This window comes from Anguilla anguilla, chromosome 3, assembly GCF_013347855.1.
Source record: "Anguilla anguilla isolate fAngAng1 chromosome 3, fAngAng1.pri, whole genome shotgun sequence".
NCBI classification, from domain to species: domain Eukaryota; kingdom Metazoa; phylum Chordata; class Actinopteri; order Anguilliformes; family Anguillidae; genus Anguilla; species Anguilla anguilla.
The window spans coordinates 59791272-59813277 of NC_049203.1; the positions used below are offsets into that span (position 1 = coordinate 59791272).

The window sequence follows — 22006 nt, forward strand, 5'->3', positions numbered from 1 at the left end:
GTGGGGTGTAAAAAGCAAAGCAGCCAACAGCACACACACACACACACACACACACACACTTAAACCTCCTGCCCCGGAGGCGTTTTCTGTCATAAAACTCCACCAGCCCACTTTGCATTATTTGCACATCTGGGGTCCAGTTGCAGTGTCGTGATGCAAAAACTAATTTGTCCGAGGTCGAGGAAAGCACCCAGGAGCCGCACAACAGTTTCCACTGAAACACGCCTAATAACACTTGGGCTGTTTCACCAGCAAGAGCCAATCCGTGGGACCTGTCTCCAGTGACACGTTGAGTCAGGTACCACTGATAGGCCACCTACATAAAAGCGGATAATCAGTGCTTTAATTGATGCATCTCGGTGTGTAATACCGAAAATATATTTCTCTACCATTCTGGCTCTCTCTCTTATCTACGAGCAGAGAGCTGAAAAAAGCGGCCAATCTCTGCTCCCCTGTCAGGCAGCACACTTTCGAAGGCCTTACAGTAACACTGAATGATTAACAGAGAATGCAGCTCTCTATCTTTCACGGGGCAATATCTCTTACTTAACTGGCTGAAGTGCGGTGGCAGAGGCAAACTCAAGGCAAGACGGGATGTCTCATTATTTCTCCACCATTACAGGCAACAAGCAAAGTTCACCAGCTGTTAAAAATCAAATAAAACACACCGCATAACTCCAATAACTATGGGGAAATCTCAAGTTGTCTACTAGTAAATTAACTTGGCCCTGTTCACTCGTAATTTCATTAATTGCCATTTTAACAGTTGTTTGATTTAATCCACTTAGGCTGTTCCTAAAAATACCCAGCTAAGTGGAGGTTACTTAAGTCAAATGTACACTGGTTCCTTCTAACATAAAAAAAATAATAAAATAAAATAAAAGCCACCGTTTTGATTGACACCCATTTCCTAATTACAATGCAAATCGATGCACAAAACTGCTGCGCAATCAAATTAATTGGTGCTGGAACAGAAACGGGTATTGAGAAAGAGCAGGAGCGCGGCAGCAAGAACACGAGTTCCAGGGGGGTGTGAGCTCGTGCGAGGGGTTCGCGGGGAGGCTGTGTGGGGGGGGGGGGGGTTGAGTTACACGCAGGGAGGGGCGCCGTTCACACATTGGGCTCTTCTGACTCTGGCACGGGGAGCGCAGCGCTGCTTTGTCTCACTGAACGCGCTCCATTTTTGCACGCGGCTTTCAACCTGGCGCGAGGGCCGCGGGAACGCTGACGATCGCCCTGACGACAAAGACGCAGCAAAAAAAAAAAAAAACATTCAACCCGAATGACGAAGAGGTGTCGGCAGAGGCGAGAAGAGTCCCCCACTTTCCGTCCCCTCACCAAGCTATTTATATCCAAGAGTGTGTGAGCCTGCTGTCCTCGGGAAGAGAGACGCGTGGAGAATCAGAGCACAAAAACGCGGCACTCCGCCAGGCCACAGGGGAGACGGGGGGAAACGCTAAAGATGGCATGAATGAAAGACAGGAGAGAAGGAAGAAAAGCATGCGCAAAAACTCACACAGGCTGATCACCACACACACACACACACACACACACACACACACACACACACACACACACACACACCCAGCGGAGCTCCTTCTCACACTGGGAAAGTCAGACGAGCAAGATCAGCCCCAAGCACACAAACACGGAGTCAAAGGCAATTACAGACCCACAATCGCACGCGGGCACGACAGACGCAGACGTTAACAATCACTGACATGCACACACCTGCATGACGTCAATCCCAACAAAAAACGCGCAGGGCTCAGGCACTCCCTCCCGGCTGCTCACGCCCAGTTGGACCGGAAAGGCGAGTTTCCATGGCGAGGCTGAGATTTAGGCAGAGCCCTCCGGGCCGTGCGCACGGCCTACGCTCAGAGCAAGACCGCGCTCAGCGCACGGCGCACAGCGCATCCTCGCAGCGTTACAGCGCAGAACGGCTGCCGCGCCGACGCCGAAGCACTGTGGGAAAACGTATGTGGCCTCCAAGGTGCCTCTGAAGAGAGAGAGCGAAGAGAGAGCACTGACGCTCAGCACACGACAGGAAGCGGCCTGGGTGACGTCACAGTCTGCGCACAGCGGGCAGAAAGCCGTGGGGAGGACCGCGGCGCTTCAGCGCGGCGCAGCGTTCTGACCTGCTGTAAAAAAGGCGAAGCCCCGCGTAGCTACCGACGGTGCGATGAGCTGGAAAGCCAGATCGAGGGAAAAGGCGAAGTGCGTGTCGTCCTCCTGCGAGCGCACATGGCAGCCCTTTAAATATGCACCACAGAAAGAGGCGGTGTCTCTCTGTGACTTCTTCACATGCTCCCATTCAAGGCTCAGCGCATTGTTTAGCCTCTGCCCAACACAATACGATTCAGCAGGCACAGTAAATATATATCAGCGGTTCAAAGGGAGCTCTTCAGGTAAGGCAATCACGCCCTGACCCGAAAACTCCCAAGGGAAATGCTCAGAATCACTCAATCATCCCACCATTTTAAACTAATCTCTAAAATAAAGTCACTCAACAAATTAATGCAATGCTTAGGCAGATTAAAATGGTATAGTCTAGATCTTACAGGATATAGGCCCCATCTAAAGTTTATAGGCTACCTCTTGCAACATGCACGTTACTGCACAGAAGAAGCTGCCTCTACTGAGAAGACTTTTACAGAAATGATCCTTCGAGCCCAAATACAGTGGAGTAGGACACAAAGACATGGTTTCTTAAATGCCACCTTTGAGGCAATAGTGATGTATTTATCCTCAGAAGGTGACTTCCCTGCGACACCAGATTATTCTATATGGCCACCCTACATCCAGTCAGGAATCGGGCCTAGGCAGGGAAGTCACCTTCTGAGGGCAAAAAATAATAATTTCAATATTCTAAGTCAATATCAATAACTTTCTTAACCGTCTGGCCTGTCTTGTGCTCTACGCAGCAACACACACAAATCAAAAACATTAAGAGAATGACCAATTAACAAATTTGCATTAATGATCGCTATCCGCTTCAACATGTCAGTATTTCCAAAGGTACAGCAAACCATGCATCATTTCTCTACGCGAACACATTTTCCCCAAGAAGCGCACGTGCTCCCAAGTTAAAAAATTTAGGGGCACACGAATGCATCACAATTAGTAGACATGTTTCTATTTTTAGCAGTTAGCAGACATCAGTTTTCAGGAGCAAATGCTCCTAAAATGGGAGCGCTGTTCGGCCCGGTGTATTGCACAGTGTCACATTAAATTCAAGACTGCTTATGCAAGAACCCACTGGGGCATAGGTAGTGCTTCAATACAAAACAAATACACTTACTGATAGGTTTCACGCAAAGTCAAAATTCCTGTCTTTGTCACCATGAGATATCTTATTGTGAGCACGTCCACACCATCTAACCTTTTGACTTGTGCTCGCTTCAGGTCCAGGTTAGCCACGCTAGCTATTAGGACGTTCAAAGTGGAGGGGTGTGGTTAAAAATTCACATGGATGAAACCTATTCACGTCCTTCTGGGAAAACAGCACAGCTCATTGATTTACTCAACAAAGCCAGGTGTACCAGCAGGACAGGCACAAGTCGCCAGAAGCATACAAATGTCCATAAGTGCAGAATACACAACCTGTTTTTTTAATGGTAGTGACTGCTGGACATGCAAGCTAGAGATCCAACAGCCTATCATAAGACAAACAAATACAAACCTGTCTGCATAAGCCCAGGTGACAGAAAACAGTTTTTGCTTTTGGAATGGAAAACTGTACTGCACCACATACCAATCCAGGTCGAGCACACTCCTATAGACCAGGTCTTTCAGTGATCAGAGTTTAGAATGTCTGTATAGCACAGGAACAGGCATGATGCTAATTTGTCAATTGACTGACTACAGCTATGTAGAATGATATCGGAAAAAAAAAAACACATTTTCCGTCTGCTTTAAGAGTAACTAACTTCCTCTGAAAAGCAAACAGAAAAACCGTCTACAGTTTAATCCTTTAATCTTTCTACCGCAAAACATTCAAGCTAACCAACTTAAGAACTCTTCGCTAAGACTAACAACATAAATAGGATGTGAATTTATCTTCGCTCAAACTGGAGTGGCAAAACACATTCTGCTGTTCCACTGTCCCCAGTGCCTGTGTGTCACAGGTAAAATAGCTGCATTTTTTTCCGGAAAATAACAGGAAACCGCTAAAATCTGTGCTATGTTTTTAATTATGCCAAACTACTGAACAAATATAAAATGTACAATGACATTTCTGACGTCATACTACTGTACTAGCTTACAGTTAAACATTCTTAACTGAGTGCGCATTCATCCATGTTGCCCCACATGAATGAAAGAGAACATGATCTGAACTGAAACCACCTCCCTTCTCAAGGGCAATGAACACATCGCAATGAACCCATGCAAAACAGAACTCATTTCTTCTCTGCTTTTTTGCACCTACATGATACATGAGCTACACAAGTGTGAAATACAGGAATTCAAATGCCATGTGAGAATGGCCTGTGAGGCTTTCCACTGGTCAAGCGGCTGAAAACCTACCAACCAGGGTGTTGGCCATTTAAGATGCTTATTTGGATTTACTATGCTCCATATGAACCACATTATTATCTGTATTAGTATGTGCATTCAGGGTCCATTTCTTCATTTTACTACTGTCTAATTCCTATTGATCCCCCTCCAAAATACAGAGCTCACTACAGCAATAAAATTGGCCTGAGGTTGGATTTTGCCATATGAAAAAGGAAGAAATTCCTAAGTTAATAACCTCCATATAGATAAGCTTCAGTTGGTAAACAAACAACTCAAGCTTCATGTGTGTCTGAGATGGCATTTGGGCCAAGTTTGCCATAAGTACAAGGTTAGAGGCTCGGCCTACCATAAATTCACATTTGGGGACATGGAGAAACAATAAACTTTGTTTAATTCTATGCAATATTCTATCCATGTCATGCTAGCCACAAGCAGTGTTTCAGCTATCATTCAGTATAATCACAAGCAATTAAATGTAGCTTTTAAATGTCAATTGCTAGAGCACAGCAGTACACATCTGCCATCAACTAAATATTTAAGAACAAAGCTAATGTTATCCCACGGAAAGATCGCTGAAGACAAATATTGCTCAAGTCTAGTCTAGTAATTCTGTTTTTCACGCAGACAAAAATGGCATGTAATCATTAGCTACACAGCTGGACAAATCGTGCACACGGCCATTAGATCTTACTCTGTCACTTTACCTTTGGCAGCTCTGGCATTGGCTATGGTAAAACAGATAGACCCGTTCATGTTTTGCTCATAAACCTGGCCTTCCAGTCAAATTTGGAAAGATTCTGGGGTGCTACTGTGCATATTCATTTACAGATCTTTTCTCCAATTTTTATCCAAGAACAATATGATTTCGTACCAGTGGCATCCAAGCTCACATTTAAGCTTTCAAACTCATCTGTACTGTGTAGGCTATAGGTATGTGTGTGTGTGTGTGTGTGTAAATATATATGCTCTCAATAAGGCTTAATAAAAGTTTTGTTGAATTTAATTTAGCATGAAATCTGAGTGGTTTGTTCAATGAATATTATGAAGCTAGGGGTCTGTCATCTATTTTGTCTGTAGTGAGTTTGCTGGGACCGAGATGGGGGTGCAGGTTCAACAGTTCATACAGTGGAAAAAGTGAGCAAGAGTTGGAAAAGATTTTTAGAAACTGAAAAACTTTTCTTGGGGGAGCTTTAATATAGCTTATGACAATATATCATAAGCTAATATGGTGATGTCCAGCACCACCGGCAAAAATGTCCTTGCACAAATATCCTGGTACTTTGTACAAGTAAAGGCTGAACAGACGGATGAAAATTCCACAATCTTAGAAAAACTCAAGCGCACAAAGCACTACCTTAAACCTCAAATACAGCCATAAAACATCCACAAGTAATACTATACAGCATGGAAACTGACATTTAACCTTCACTGATGTGCTTTGTCAAATCACCAACAAGTTCTTATGACATTTATAAGCATGTCTCGACATTTCATAACTATTAAATTTAAAATTAAAAAAATCACAATTCTGTAATTTGCCAGGTGAGGAATACAACTGTTTAGATCTCTGACATTCCACAAGATCCAATGACCCCCAAATACCACAAAGGCTCTGTCCCGTCATGTCACTGCAATTTAAAAAATATTATTTGCTTTAATTCAGCAAATAATTAACCCTTGAGCAGAAAGGTAATTTTATGGAGAAATGTGATCATAGTGGAATAAAGCCGTAAAAAGAAAGACTAATTATCAACATAAGAGTGCTCTTGGAAGGCATATGCAATGAAAGCACAGGTTCTCGATGCAGTGATTCACCACACCATCCTTTCTCTAGCCTATATAGCAGCATGAGGTATGTGCCTGCGATATAAGACTGTTACCTATACAGTCAGTCAAATTCAAGAGACGTTCAGTACCATTCAGACCAAAATGATCACAACACACACGCTGATACATTCGTTCCTTCAAATGCACATCAGTTGCACTGCATTCCTATTCAATCGAATCACACTGAAAATGTACTTATTTATGGGAATTCAAATGGTTTCCATGTATTCGCAAAACATTCGCTTTTGGAGCAATATAATATTCCCACCGTTTTCATGATTTCACCTGTACTGATGTATCGCTCTTTATTCTGACTTAATCGGCGGCTGCCGGCATTCTCGTATGCAAAAACCAATGAGAAAACCTCCCATTCGGAATACTTAAGCGGTCTGCGAAGCTAAAATCAGAATCCGGTCTTCTCTACATACATCTGTGAGGCCAAAACGGAGACGATTCTGGTGTGTAATGAATGACCGAGATGTCGGATCTGGCTGTAGTCGTGACATGGTGCAGTATAGCACCGCACACGGAAACCAAGTGTTGACACTGAGGGCGGGCGTTTCGCGCAGTGACACTGTCCGACAGCGTGTGAATATATCCTGCAGTCACGAACAACGGTATGTTGACTGGTTAAAAATAATGATATAATTAAAGAACACAACATTTGAATTACATTCATCTTCTGCGTTTTCCATCCAGAGCGGCTCGCGTGCGTTAAGCATTCAAAGCACATGAACAAGCAAGCCTGGGGGTCGTATTCATCACTGAAATTCAAACGCATGAGCTACAAGTCCCAAATTCACAGCAGAACGATCACAGCCTAGGTAGCTAAACTCGCTAGCTACTGTTCACTGGCAGTTCAACTGTTTCAATAAACTCTGACTAATCGTAACACCAATCGTTAAGCAAGCTCCCCGGTTCAAACTCCACACTGGAGACAATAACACATTCCGATATGCGACCGCACGTCGAGCTGCAAGGGTATTTGGTGACTTACCGCCGCTACTTCGTGTAAGCCAGTGGGAACCCCTCAAAGCGCTGAACCCTCCTTTTCTGATCTAATCCCCAGCTCAACACAAAAGGACACTCCAGTCAGCTGCTTGTCCAGCTATGTTCCTCCACATGCAGCGGCAGGGCCTGTTTCCATAATTTCGTGTGTGCGGACTAGCGGTGGAAAGTGATGCTGTACAAATTCACGTCCTGTTTGCCGCGTCTGCTGAAACTACAACTGTCTAGCTACATAACACCAGAGTAGCATTGCTACAAGAGTATATTCTCTGTCTGCTAGTGCTACAGTAACTTCCCTTGAACACATATCAGTTCAGTTGTAACAAGTAATAGAGCCACCAATGCGCTGTTAGTCTAGATTCCGTTCCCTTGACAAAGTGACTGTCATAAGAGGTTAACATGCAAACTGTACTACACACAGCCTATACTGAAAGTGATGTTGGATTTAAGTGCCTGGAATACGTGCTTAGGCCAAGGGGCAGATCTTAAGTTTCCAAACAACATTACTCCGATCTCTTCCTCTAAGCATCGATTTCTTTTATTATAGCCGTGTAGTTACGTAGAAATCTATGTGTTTTTAATCTACTCAGCAAACAACGAATCATCCGAACTTTCTTTTCCAGAAGTATTAATCACCAGCGTCCAAAGAGCTGGTGTAGACTAAAAGACAGTTCAAACAGACTGTAAATTGGGACATCTGGAGTCCCAACTGTTGGAGTAAATTTAAACGTTGAGCAAACAAGGGCTAGAGCTGGAGGAAGTTCACTTGCATCGCCCACTGAGAGGATAGCTTTGTAGCTAGAATGTGGCCACTCAAACAAATAAAATGACAAGCCTAACTATCTAGCTAAGTTAGCAAGTGAAGTTGCCACGGTTGATCCTCTTGTTAAGTAGCATGCTAGCTCGTAAATAGGAAGACAATGCTGACAAAATTATATAATTACCAACATTAAACTCTAAATTATTGAATTACTTCGATAGCTGGCTAGATCAGCAAACGTTAGATAGTTTAGCTACATATCCAGGATTATAATAAAAAATATGAACTAGTCATTTTGCTACGTGTTGCTAACTTAGCCAGGTTAACAACCTGCTAACTAGCTAACGTTACAATGAGAAACTAATGGCAGAGACATCCCCGGGAGCTAACACAGCTAACATTAGCCAACAAGCTACCCATCTACAATAATATCTAACGTTAGCTAGCTATCATGTTTATGGTCAGGTTGGTTAATATCTAGCTACCGGCCATAGAAGCAGAGTTAGCAACTACTGAGTCAGCAAGCACAACACAATGTGACTTTTTAAATTCGTATTGTATAACGTTAGCCTTACCTGGCTGGACGAATTTTCAATGACTGTTAACAATGGCGGCCGGGTTGACATTTTACGGGATCCTCCAGAAAAAGGGGACGGAGGGACACAAAACCATTCAGAATCCGACGCACATTTAAGGCTGCTGTTGTCAGTTATGCACCTATGTCTTCAATGTTCGTCGAAAGAAAAAAAAAGTCAAAATAGCTAGCTAGCCATTAGCTAGCTACCTACAACAATCAACAAGTTGAATCCCTCATTAGAAGTACGTGTCCGTATCTAAAGGGAAAAGGGGGGTCAAAAGTTTTTCAACCGTCAGTGAAAATAGTCATATGGCTAGATAGCTGGTTAGCTAACTAGCTCGGCGACGTTACAAAATTACTAGCTGATGGCGTGAACTAGCGAACCAATAACGTTCCAAAAAAAAAATATTTCGGGTGGGTTCGAAAATAATGTCCTCTTGGTTACATTTGGAGCCACTCGTCAGTCCCTCGTCTTGGGACAGGGAGGGAGAGAATTCCGCAACTAGCCAACAAGTGGATGGGTTGTCAGGTTGGTGAGGCGACGACCGAATTTGTTTCCAATATCAGCATTCAACTCGAGTCCGGGGATTCAGTTTAGGCCGGACAAGACTTGATTGACCTTCGTTTGATGAAGAAAATGAAAACAAATACAGCTAACTAGCGTATGAAATCAGAAACTCCCATCCCCCACGCTCGGAAAAAAATAAACGGTCGTAATCATAGGTGGCTAGCTATCCTTCAGTGTTGCGGTCCGAGGAATTGACTATCCTGTTGTCGAGTCGAGAGGTTGTTAGCTAGATGCTAGTTGGCTAATTAATCCGAGACGGCAAAGTAGCTCAACAATCCCCAAAAAGTCGTTCTTTTCCCGGCTGCGCAGCTAAGCCGAATAAGGTCGTTCAAATGTTGCGGTGGAAAGGGGTGGCCGGGTAGATAACCGGCTTTTTTTTAAAAAAAAGCAGATTAAAAATGGTTAAACTCTACATTCCGGTTTCGTTAAATTTATCTTCAGAGTAGGACAACTTCTTGGGTCGTTGAGTAAGACGGTACTGCGCCCCAAAGCCAACGCTGCCTGTGCTGCAGTTAGATACCGGAACAGGCAGCAGGGAACATGGCCGCCGTGGTTCAACCATATGGGGGGGGGGACGTCGCAATATAACTTCGGCTACAATCGGTCTCATTCGGAGAGGAATTTACTGGAGGCTTTACACCTGCAGTGCTTGGTTGAGGCAACACGTTCTGTTTAAGAGTCTGGTGCCACCAAGTGATTTTTAATGTCGTACGGTACAGGTGTACAAATCAACTTCGAAAGTTAGTAAACTTTTATTTGCACAAATCTTCCTACATTACCATTAACACAGTGGTTATTTTATCCAAATTTACCTCTTAAATCTACCTAGATTTATCCAGATATTCTCCAGAGAACCTGTCACCTGAGACTGACCTTGACCTTATGTACAAACATGGATAGGACTGCGGTGATTACCCTTAATGCCACTGGTTATAAAACAAGTTTATTCATTCTTATAGAATGCATTTCACAGAACATAAACAACATTTGAAAACAATAACAATCAACTCAGACACACGTATGTATGTATAATAAAATGCTTCACTAGCAACCAGAAAACTGGAGGAAAAAAATGACAGAAAGGAAACCAAAAAGAGGACATGCTTTGCGGGCCAAGAATTCACAGGATGAACAGAACTTGTATTACTCAACTTTCCAGAGATTTTCCCTTGATGCTTGGCTAGGCATTAACTTACAAAATTAAGGGATTCTACATTATTTCCTCTGTAGCAGGGATGTCCAGTCTTTTCTGAAAAAGGCCAGTGTGGCTGCAGGTTTAGCCCCACCACTATGACACCCAACTGAACTACTCATTGATTGAAACCTTTACATCTCGAGAAACGCATTGAGGGCAAGCCTGTGGTGCGGAGTTACATAAAAAAACAATAATATTAAACAAAACGACTACAATAAAATAGTCAGACCTATGATTATTTTAAATGTTTCAATGAAATAAGAGCATCCAGTTACAAAATCCTTTTAAGTTCATTCCAGGACTAGTAGAGGTTGTGCATCTAGAAACTTTTTTCCAGGCCTGAACAAAACTGAGCAAAACATTGAGCAAAAGCCACTGCATAGATCAGAAGACCAACAGATCAACAGTGCAACAGTGTGAAGGCAGTTTATGGAAAATAGACTGAAAATAAACAAATGCCAATGCCGGTCTCTTACATTGAGAGAAGGCCATCCCACATTACTATATAAAACACAAAAAGTATATTTATCACGAATTATAAACCCGAGAGATGAATGGTAAACAGCATTAAGGGGTTTCTGTACAGAGGAGGCAGTATGCCTGTAAATTACATCTCCATAGTCAAGAACCGAGAGGAACAATGCTTGTAAAACCATCTTTTTGGAGTACTTTGGAAGACAGACAGTTTCTGCATAAATAACCAAGTTTCTTTCTCACCTTTTTTTTGACTAGTATGGATACCTACATATACGTAGACAAGAGCACATCAGGGACTTCAGAAGGTGAAAAGGGGCAGAAGGCAAAATTGGGAGTGTATGTATTACAAGGTGAGGATGTAAAGCACTGATTGGAAAGCCCATGAAATTCTGTAGAACCTGTTGATTTACTTTCAAATAGGTGGCCAGCTGCAACAAAATGTTTATTAAAGGTTGAGGCTATATCATTTTGAGCCATTATCAAGCAATCTTCTGAATTTACATGCACTGTGCTGGTAGGGAATTTTTGTTTTTAAAGGGGTTTACACATTTCCATCATTTAGATGTGTTGGCCAATGAGTCTGTAATCAAGTTTAGATAAAATTCAGATTCAGATTTCCTCCCAGCAGAGCTGCATTATTTCTTGAGTTTTTGAAAAGCAAGCCAGTAAGACCGATCTCCTGAGCCTCTAGCCCGACCCAGGCTTTGTTCCTTGCCTGGAAGAAACTTCTGTGATTTTACTGAATTAGATTATGATTACGAAACATATTTCTCAGGTTTCTGGGCACCTATATAAACTATTCCACATTGAAGTCACCTAAAATCACCACTTCAGCATTTATATAAGCAGTAAATAGCTCTGCCAGTTTATCTAATGAATCATCCATGGCTAAGGGAGGCCTACTGATATCCACAATTATCAGTTATTTTGCCCAAGGCCCAGCTTAAAGGGTAATTCATTCCAAATATTTAGCATCTGATATAGCTTTCAGCCTTGTAACAGAAAAAGGAGATTTTTCATAAAATGCAACATCACCTCCTCTTCCAGTTCTATAAACACAAAGGACATTACATCAATTTATGCATATATGTGAATCAGGTCAGTGTGAGAGACCAGAATATTAATGTGAAATGTACAAAGCCTAATAATTTTCTTGATTTGAACACAAGTGGACTGTCAAGGCATAAAGGAGTTTCAGTGGCCTTACTTTGAACAGAAGGATATGGATTTGAGGTTGGGATGAATATCCAATTATCTTGAGTCCTAAGACTAATTAACTAATCATAGTCTTCAATCAAGACTTCTCTGCTCTATAGCAAACAATGTTATAACAATTCAGTTCAGAATTAATCTTTGCCCAAACTGTATTTTATAGTCCATATACATAAAGCCCAATACTAGTCATCGGTCTAAAAAAAAAATTAAAAAATTGAAGAATGCAAAAATTGTAGTTGCACAAATAAAATAATGGTAATTTATTGGTAAAATCTGTGACAAAGTTGCAAAAATAAAAGGTTTTGCCATTCCCATGTATATACATATTTAATTTAGTACCTCATCAATCAATAGGGTTGTCAGATCTGAGAAGAAGCTACCTTCATTATCACCACCCCCAAAAATGAGCAGGGTCTGTGGACAAGGCTCCAAGCCCATTATCTGCTCCTCATCTTCCATGGATTCCTGAGAAAACACAAAATGAATACCAAGAATTAAGAACCTGAAAAAACCGTAAAATGCTTACAAGTGTTTACGTGAGCAGATTGATGAAGTGGAAGGTTATTTCTCACGCATGCACGCACACACAGGATAAATGGGTTGTTTTAAGGGATAGAACCAGCATTGCTTGTTGTTGAACGTGATGGAGGGACTTCCTAAATAGCATACTGACTTTAAACCAATACTAGAATAGTATTAAAATGATACAGCTGTTTCTAGACTAGCCAACTGGCTAATAAAACAAATATAGTGATGTGAAATAACAGCAAATTTTTAGGCAAGTCCCTAGACAGATCATTTTTCCACTGATTTATATCTATGTTGACCTACTGGGATTGTGCCCGTTTCTTGTATGAATTACCCTCCATTGAAATAGTACTCACAGCAAGTGGATGACTTCTACAGTTTTTACCATTTATGCCATTATGTCAAGATGTTTTGATGAGACTTGCCTCGGTGTAAGTATTGGCCATAGTGATGATGGAGTGTCCAGCTCGTGGTACAGCAGACAAACTTGGGTTAACTACAGTGGTCCAGCTGCTGGAGGCTACGAGACAGGGGAAAATATATACATTATCTCAGAACTCAATCATGCACATATGTTCGATCATATTCATAATATTAAAATAACACTGACTACAAACTAAATGAGAGCAAAGGGTTTACCATACATCCATAGAAACAGGAGCTAAATTTGCCATAATTTGCCAAAAGTTTCCTTATGGTTTCTTTCCCCCATGTTTGTCTTTCACTCATTGGACCTTGATGTAGGCTGTTCCTGCCCCCTTCTGAGCATCTTTGCATTGCAGCAGGAAATACATTTTTTCATTTGATTTTCCACATATAGAGGGAAGCTGCATGATGTGAACCAGCTTGCCATCTAGCATGGATAACTAATGTGCTATATACACTACATGGCAAAAACTATGTGGACACCTGACATCCATTGTCACATCCAGAATTACAGGCATTAATATGGAGCTGGTCCACCCTGCTGCTATAAACAACCTCCACACTTCTGGGAAGGCTTCATAATAGTTGGTGGAGCATTGCTCCAGGGATTTGCTTCCATTCAGATATTAGTGCATTAGTGAGGTTTTATTTCATTAGCGTCTTTAAACCAAAAAAGGTTCAGTGGTTTGTCATCACGTCAAAATTTTAATGATAGTCAACAGCCCTTGTTGATGCCTTTCTTTTTATTGCCCAAGAAATATTTTTGCCTTACCTGTATCAAAGATAAAGGTATCTGCCAAGGCATCGTTCCCATTGTAGCCTCCATGGACAAGGAATTTGGAGTCTGAGAGTACAGCACAGCCATGCCAGCTGCAAGACACCGAGGACATCAAGACAAGTTTACACAATATAATTCAAATGAATTTGCACTTCAGGGTCAACGAATCTGCATTGCAGGGTCAACCTTGGCTATTACCTACAATGGTAGTTTCACATATGCAGAAGCTACACTCCTAAATGGTATGTAAATGTGTGTGCGCAACAACTTATATTCATAACATAAAATTCAACTAATGACAATGGGCCCAGGACCTGAAATTAATCCTCCAAGTTGCATTCTGGAGTGCATTAATGAAGACACAGCGAAGATCTGGGACTACCTCTCTGATGGCAGACAGACTGTGTGCGTTCTGTCCATCGTAGGAAAGCTACATTGGGTAATGAATGTGCATTCTGACACTGCCTATGGAATATGGATATTGGCATTTTGTTTTCCCATTATTAACCTTCCTCAATGGCCAATTAGCAGTGGGGAATAATATACGAAACAAAACTTCATCCTCTATGCATTTCAATTAACAACATACCCCAAAGACACAGGTTTAGAGATTAATAAATACACATATGCAAATGCATCCAAAGGAATATAAATTGGTAGTAGTGAAAGTTGAGCACACTGTGGCATTGGAATACTCAAACTGCAAAATTAATAACATAAATCAATATTTACCATCTCTGTTAAAAAACAGGCATGTCGATATATCTAGCCACAGGCAGAAATATAATGAGCTGATTAGTACAGCCTCACATTCTTGTGACTTTACATTAAGGACTGACTTTACATCATTGAATCTATGGCATGCTTGAGTCTAATTCAACCTGTCAAACAAAATACCTGTCTGATATCATCAATATATTTATTAATTCATCAGCATTGCAGACCTTGACAACATTCTGTCTGGGATGAAAATGCTGTTGCAGTCGTTTTGACCGCAGCAGAACTTCTCTTTGCAAGCCTTCCGTATGCACTCTCTTTCGGTACCTTCCTCTGATTCTCCCCTTATTTAAAATACAATCTCAATGTCTACAGGGCTTTAGAAATTACTTTAGTTCTGACAATGAGTCCACGATTTGTCCATTCGCAGATTTTTCCGTACTTATGCGCTATTTTTAAGACTGAGAATTCTCAAGGAATTTAAGCTTAGATATGGCTTCCATTCAGGTATTCACAATTTAATAGCAACCTACCTATCCTAGGCACAGGTCTGATAACAGTCATTATCCTTTCAGCATTATGTACAATTTCTATTTAATTCCATCGTGTGCCAAGGACTGCTGTAAGAGTCTCGGTCTCCTAGCGCACCTCCTTGGATTGTGGGAAGTTATTCACTCATTTTTACTTAAATAAAGCAATACAGATATTCACTTTAGCCAGAGATATTAAACCTCCCTACCAGTCTGGCACCCATGGAAACATTTCAATTCAATTTGGTGTCCTTTCTGCGACCATTGTGGAAAGCACTTATATTAATTAAAGTATGGAAGTTGTCCTAATACATTCTGCAATCACCCTGTTCATTGAATAAAATACATACATTTGTAATATAAAATAAACACAAGCAAATGACAAACATGTATAATGACAGGACCAGCAAAGATGATCAGGCTTTGCGTACTGAAAAATTGAGGCTTGTTCGGGCTTTGCAAAATGGTTTATAAACTACAGTGCATTTTTACCTTCGTGGGGAAGGCGGAGTTCCATTTGTCTTCACAGGTGAAAACTCCATTAGCCCTGAATTATGAGAGAAAAACTGTATTATACTACAAAGTATAAATGAAAATCTTATTTATGTCCAAAACCGGACAAAAAAAGAAAAGAAAAAACTTGCATGATAAAAGAGTCTACAAAGACAGACAGAACCCTGAGATTTACATCGAGAAGGCTGAATGGAAAGTCAAACATCCAAGAAACTGGGACAGAATACCAAGGATTGACAAAAACAGGAAGTCACATCACCGGCAGAAGTAAAGACATTTGAAATTAAAGGCAGAAACTTGTGTAGTCATAAAAGCTTGAGGGTTGAGAGTTTGAGTTCCTAATGGGACACTTTAACGTACCGAAGGCAAAGTAAAATGCCTATTTTGCCCATGTAAAAACACATACTGTATGTGCGCACAACATAAAATGAAGTACCCTTGAGAATGAACAATGCCCAGTCATTACATCTGGGACTAAGTGCAAGCATCCTGACACAAACTACCAGCAGGACTTACCCAGGTCAAGCATATGCATGTCATTGAAGCACACAGGTGTGTCCCAGCCCCCAAACAGGAAGATCTTCCCCTGAAGTACACATGCTGAGTGCCTGGGAGAGACGCGGGTGCTCAGTGAAACTTAAAACAAAGGATGAGGACCTTCTAATAACTTCTAAATATTGCACATTCCTTCAGTCTTTTTCGGCACACTTCACCGTCCATTATCCCACCCCCAAAAAGGAAAGGCCACTGACATTTCACAAAGACCCTATTCCGTTTGACCCAATTGCAACTTTAAGTCCATCCCATGACTGTAAAATTGTTAAGGTCAGTTTGAGGGCAAGGACTGGGCGTGTCGGTCCTTCTCACCCGGATCGAGGGGCAGGGCGGTCTCCATTGACGATGGGTTGGTACCAGATGGCCATCTCAGGGTTGAAAATGTATAGGGAGTCGCTGCAGCCATCTGGCTTCGGGTGAGGCCGTGGGAACACCCCCCCAAGGACAAACAGCTCCCCGCGGAACAGGCTGCAACTGTGGTAGGCCAGCGGTGGAACTTTACCCTGGGCCTAGAGGATAAGGAATGGGCAGAACCACCATTATCAAGACTGTTTTTTTTCTATTGCCATGTTCATAATAAGGGATGCTCGGTAACAATGGGGCTGTACCGATGCTGGCTGATATTAGCTCAAAAGAAAACTTTGATATCAGCCCAGTGCTAAGGTCGTGTCTCATAGGATGATGCACCATACATGCACCAGAGAGGCGACTCATCCAATCCACTGATGCTGTAATACCGCGAATATGTCAGGCTCAGAACGTAGCCTAATCACAGCCAGCTGAACCTCTGTAAAGCTATACATAGACTCGGTATCGCTCTAGATTCACGCCCTCCTTAATAAAAGAACTACATCTTCCATGAATGTGAAACCTTGGTTACCATTTGCATTTGTGTTAAAATGTAAAACAGGCAGGCATCTGCACTGGCCTATATGAAGAGACAAATATTGGTTATTGACTTTGCCCCCAGAATTTCCACACCACGCTTCACTATTCATAATCAATGCTACAGGAAAAACAACACTGATTACACCAGATTCTATACTGCTGCAGTGCGCGAGACCTAGAAAAACGCAGCTAGCTTTCTCCTACTTGTCAAGAACAGCTAGAACAGCAGGTGCCCTCACACAAACTAAAAATGGACGGCATATTGCAGCAGTGATAAATGTCACATTTACATTGTGATTGCCTGTTCCAAATTCCCTAAACTCAAGACTGTCGGCTGACCTCCACCATGGTCCAGCGCCAGCTCCGTGTATCCAGGATGTGGACGTCATTGAACCACTTCTTGTTCTTGGAGCCGCCGAAGACAAAGATCCGTCTGGATTCAGGGTCAAAGGTCGCCGTGTGGCCTATCCTACCCTCCGGGGTGGGACCTTCAGCCAGGGTTTCTGCTGGCACCCATGACATGTCCTCTAGAGAAAACAGAGGGGGGGAAGATGTAACCACCAAACATGCTCCATTTTCAGCAGTTTCTGCTCTCTGGCAGCAGTGAATTAAAAAAAAAAAACACACCAGCTACGTATATGCTCGTAAATTAATGCAGCAGAGGACATATCTTAAGTGTAGAATAATCCTTCCGAATGACAAAGAACATGTTAAATACATGGAAAATTCTAATATTTATTGTGCATGGATTTGCTGTTGTAGGTGCCATCCAGATGAAACCAAGAAAACTAAGTTTTATGAACTGAAGCTTAAACAACACTGTGTACAGTATGCGTTCCTTTTGGCAGTACTTCTGCTAATTTGAGATTTGGTGCGTCTAGGTGGACATCAGTAAAAACAGCAGTAAATTTTAAGATCCATATTAATCCAGGGACATAATTCATAAGCACCTCAGCATATGAGACATTGAAAGCCTCTTTGAGAAAAAACAATGCTTAAAATTTACTTTCTAAACAAGTATTTTAAAAGTACTTCACTAAAGCTGTATTTTTTGTTTTTTTCCTCTCATAAAAGTACTGCCTCAAATTTCTTATATGGAAATCATGATTCTTATGCAAGGTGGAATATAATCACCATCACGCTGCTTGCTCTATAGTTGATCCTTCACTCAGACAGGTATAGTGCCAAGTAAAAACTACTGCTCTCTTTCAACTGCATTATACAGTACATGCAAAAACTTTTAAAAGAGCTCACCAGTACATAGTTTCCACATGGGGTCCTTACAGAACTGCATCCTTGAACCTTGCCCTCCAATCAGAATGGCAGTCTGGGGGTCAATAGGGCAGAGAGTTTGACCCCAGCGCCCTGAAGGGTTGGCCAGGGAAACTGCCCAGAAAAAAACAAACAAAAAAACCCTCAAGCACATTTAAAAACACAGAAATCAACTAAGCACATACAGGATATGTTTAAGGCTACCTGTCTGTGTGGAAACTCTGGCTTGTTTGCCTTTGACCTTGTGACCTTGAGGCTCACAGGGGTCAGCCTGTTCAGTGTTGTGGGTGAAGAGCTCCTTGTGGTTGCTTCGAACACTGCCTCTGACCGTTCTACGAGGGGTTGACTTTTCAGATGGGGAACTATTCGGGCACACATTTTCCTGCCCTCTGGTGCCCACCCCCTGGTCCTCCTCCTGTCCTCTCTTCCGCTTTCCTGGAGCCTCCCGAACTGAGGCAGGCACACCACTGAACTGCGGGGGGGTGGGGGCGCATGATAAGTGATTGACAAGACTCATCATCCACAAATCTACTAATCTGGAGAAATGTCAGACCAAAATCCTTGACTTCACCTACAATAGGAAACTATAAACTCTAGTATACCTGTAGTACGACAAAATGCATTTCTAAGATGACCTGAAAAAAATATGAAAATGGCAAACAAATACCTTAATTTGAAAATAACAATAGAGCCTCACCTTTGGAGTACTTTCTTTTTTAGAGAGTATAAAGTGGGGATCAGCAAACTCTTCTTTGACCTGTTAAACAACCACCTTAAATATTATTCAATTATTTTGTCATGATCTCACATTAAAATTTGCAGACTCAGGATAACTACAACAAGGTTTCCCATCATGTAGAACTTAATGAACCACAGTGTGAGGCTGGTAAGGATTTCAGCATATATATTCCTTTCGGGTGACTAACCGGACTCGCTCCCTCCAGTGATGCTGTTAATGTCAAACCACTGTCCCCTGCATTTCCTTCCCAGCATTCCCACAAAATACACCTAAGTAAACACAAGGCATTGTCATGATATACAAAAGACAAAAAGTCTTTCCCTTTGCAAAAAAAAAGAGAAGCTCCCACCTCCCAGGTAAAGAAAAAAGATAGGACTACTAACTTGCTCTCTGGTGTTAAATTTCCCAACGTGATGGGACCCTTGTCTGGATCGGTCAATTCCACCTTGAAGACAGTTCGTTTTTCCCATCTCCCATTTGAGAACACTACCATCTGCTGGACAGCAGATGGCACTGCGATGGAATAACATTCACGCCCCTTCGTTCTGCAAAAGGGGGACATGTTGACATGACATTGCACATGCAATTGATCTGCTCGCTGCAAGCGTGAAACATGCAGATATAACACTGTAGCTGTAAAGAACAACATCTGCTGAAACATCCTGGAAATTGATTTTATCTAGACACGACCTGTAAGTATCGATATGAAATGAGTTTATTTTGCACATAGTTTCTATAGTCCACTGTAAAGTTCAAATTTTCGGCTATTACCATTTGCTTGCAATCAATTTTAACAATTGTTTGTATTACCTAATGAATAAAATAAATAGTAAATAACTGCTTTTGAAACTGAACAATAAAATCCGGTAGTTAATATGCTAGCTATCAGAATACATTTCACAGTAAATAAGTAGCCTATGCGTTGCTGATTTGCAGCTCTGATCTATTATTTGAACCTTTTTCCGAGATTGCATGACCTGTTAGACTGCATAGTTACGGTAAATTTAGGTAGCAGACTCTCAACAGCAAATGTTAGCCCTCTAGTGTGACAATTTAGCACAATGATATGTTGATCAACACAGTGGAAATACAGTGGTTATCAAGTTAATAAACAACCGCAATCGTCCGATCCAACGAAACAATTTCGGCTTACATCAAAATAGCATTGCATGCAAGTCGGCTCACTTAGCAGGTCTATTAATGGGGTTCAACAGAATGAGCCATTAGTCAGTTAGCTACGTACTCAAGCAAAGTCGATATGATATTACAACGTATATATCCTTACCTTATCAGCCGTTGAGGTGGGTCATTTACTCCAAAAACCACGTAGATGTTGAAACAGTCCATCATGCATTCGCTTTGAAATAAAATCTGCGTTCAGTTCTTAAGATATTTATCTAGCTACCATAGCTCATAACAGACTAGTAATTCTTGGCTAACTAAATTCTAGTGCACATCTCCCGCCAACTTCTCAAACAACAGACTGGAAAACCGCGCCAATGGGTTGGTGGGAAGGTCATATTCTGACAGCCAATGGGAACGAATCGAGAGCTGGGTTCAAAAATTGTGTATGTTGAGTCATAGCTAAATCGAACGAATTAGCTACGAATAAGTGGGCGGGACGTAATCTGAACTGTGACGTACACTGTGCTTATTTGGTCCAAGCGGGTCCAAGCACCGCGTTAGGTGTTTTTAACCAATCAAGAGGGTTCTGTAAGCAAAAATATCTCAGATATGAAGCTTTCATATCCCTTACCTATCTTTATCTGTTTCTTTCCCTCTAGCTTTGTTTTCTAACTGTCTGAAACAATCCAACAATCTGAAGACCGTCTGGTCTTCTTTTTGAAAATAATAAAATATCATAAGGAGTTACAGTGCTGTGAAAACGTATTTTTCCCCTTCTTGATTTCCACTATTTTTGCATATTTGTCACAATAAATGGTTTCAGATATTTAGACAAATGTAATATTACACAAAGGGAAACTGAGTGAACACAAAATACATTTTAAATGATTATTTCATTTATTCAATTGAAAAAAGGTATCAAACACCCATATCACCCATGGGAAAAAGTAATTGCCCCTTGAACACAGATTGATTGCTGATTGAACACAGCCAGGGCTTGCAGCCAGCCCTGTTAAATGTAAACTTCACTCATATTGAACTTTACCATCAGAGTGAAGTCACCACAAAGTTTGGTGTCTTGAAAGGGTTACAAAGCCATTTCTAAGCCTCTGGGACTCCATCGAACCACAGTGAGAGCCTATCTCTAAATGGAGAACACTTGGAACAGTAGTGAGTCTTCCAAAATTTCTCAAAGTGAGAAGTGACAACTTATCCAGGATATCAGGAAGGGACAAATACGTTTTTTTTTATGGCACTGTAGATTGTACTATGGTTACTATTGCTAATTGGAATTCCATTAATTATGTGCCACAACACTAGATTAAATTAACAAGAAGTCACAAACTGGATGAGTTCCCATTATGATAGTTTTGGCATTAAAGAGCAATTTGATGCACCTTCTTCTATGGAGTTTGCTTATAACTTCGTTCTCTCGGTTCAAACAATTCTTCTTCTCACAGTACTCTCTCTCTTTCTCTCTCTCTCGGGAAACAACCACTTCACAACATCGGCAGGCCGTTTCCTCATTAGCAAGGGGTTAAACTGGAATTTACATATAATTTGTTAATTAATGATATTAAAGAGTTTACAACTAGGTGGTGCTTACAGGACTGCTCAGCACAAGAAGGAAAATTTGTTATTATTTGAGGTTTGCTCTTGGATAAGTTTTCCTTTTTTCATGTGCACTTCTTGTTTTCTTATTTATCTTTTTCTTGTTTTTGTTTTTTGCTAATCTTTTTTTGGATGGGACTGAAAAAGTAGGTAATAGGAATTTTGTTTTGACCTGACAA

The 22006-nt window shown here is 41.5% G+C and overlaps 2 protein-coding genes across 11 annotated transcripts in view; both read right to left on the bottom strand.

The window, feature by feature from the left end:
* mark2b (MAP/microtubule affinity-regulating kinase 2b) overlaps positions 1-9804 on the bottom strand; it is a 58438-nt gene extending 48634 nt beyond the window's left edge. For 9 of the 10 annotated variants that reach the window (XM_035410455.1, XM_035410454.1, XM_035410446.1 and 6 more), the window contains exon 1: positions 8689-9804. In XM_035410455.1, the coding sequence (XP_035266346.1) occupies positions 8689-8739 (51 nt within the window). In that variant the 5' untranslated portion in view covers positions 8740-9804. Of the gene's footprint in view, positions 1-7342; positions 7497-8688 lie in introns of those variants that run through there. The other variant, XM_035410451.1, reaches the window with a different exon arrangement.
* Positions 9805-10179: 375 nt separating this feature from the next.
* Positions 10180-20619, bottom strand: krcp (kelch repeat-containing protein). The gene is made up of 13 exons (XM_035407885.1): positions 20377-20619; positions 19475-19636; positions 19279-19360; positions 19050-19109; positions 18557-18824; positions 18335-18466; positions 17420-17607; positions 16505-16701; positions 16154-16245; positions 15617-15671; positions 13872-13969; positions 13099-13193; positions 10180-12610 (listed from the first exon to the last, which is right to left on the bottom strand). The coding sequence occupies exons 1-13, from the start codon at positions 20439-20441 to the stop codon at positions 12473-12475; spliced, it is 1632 nt and encodes a 543-aa protein (XP_035263776.1). The 5' UTR covers positions 20442-20619; the 3' UTR covers positions 10180-12472.
* Between the last annotated feature and the right edge of the window lie 1387 nt (positions 20620-22006).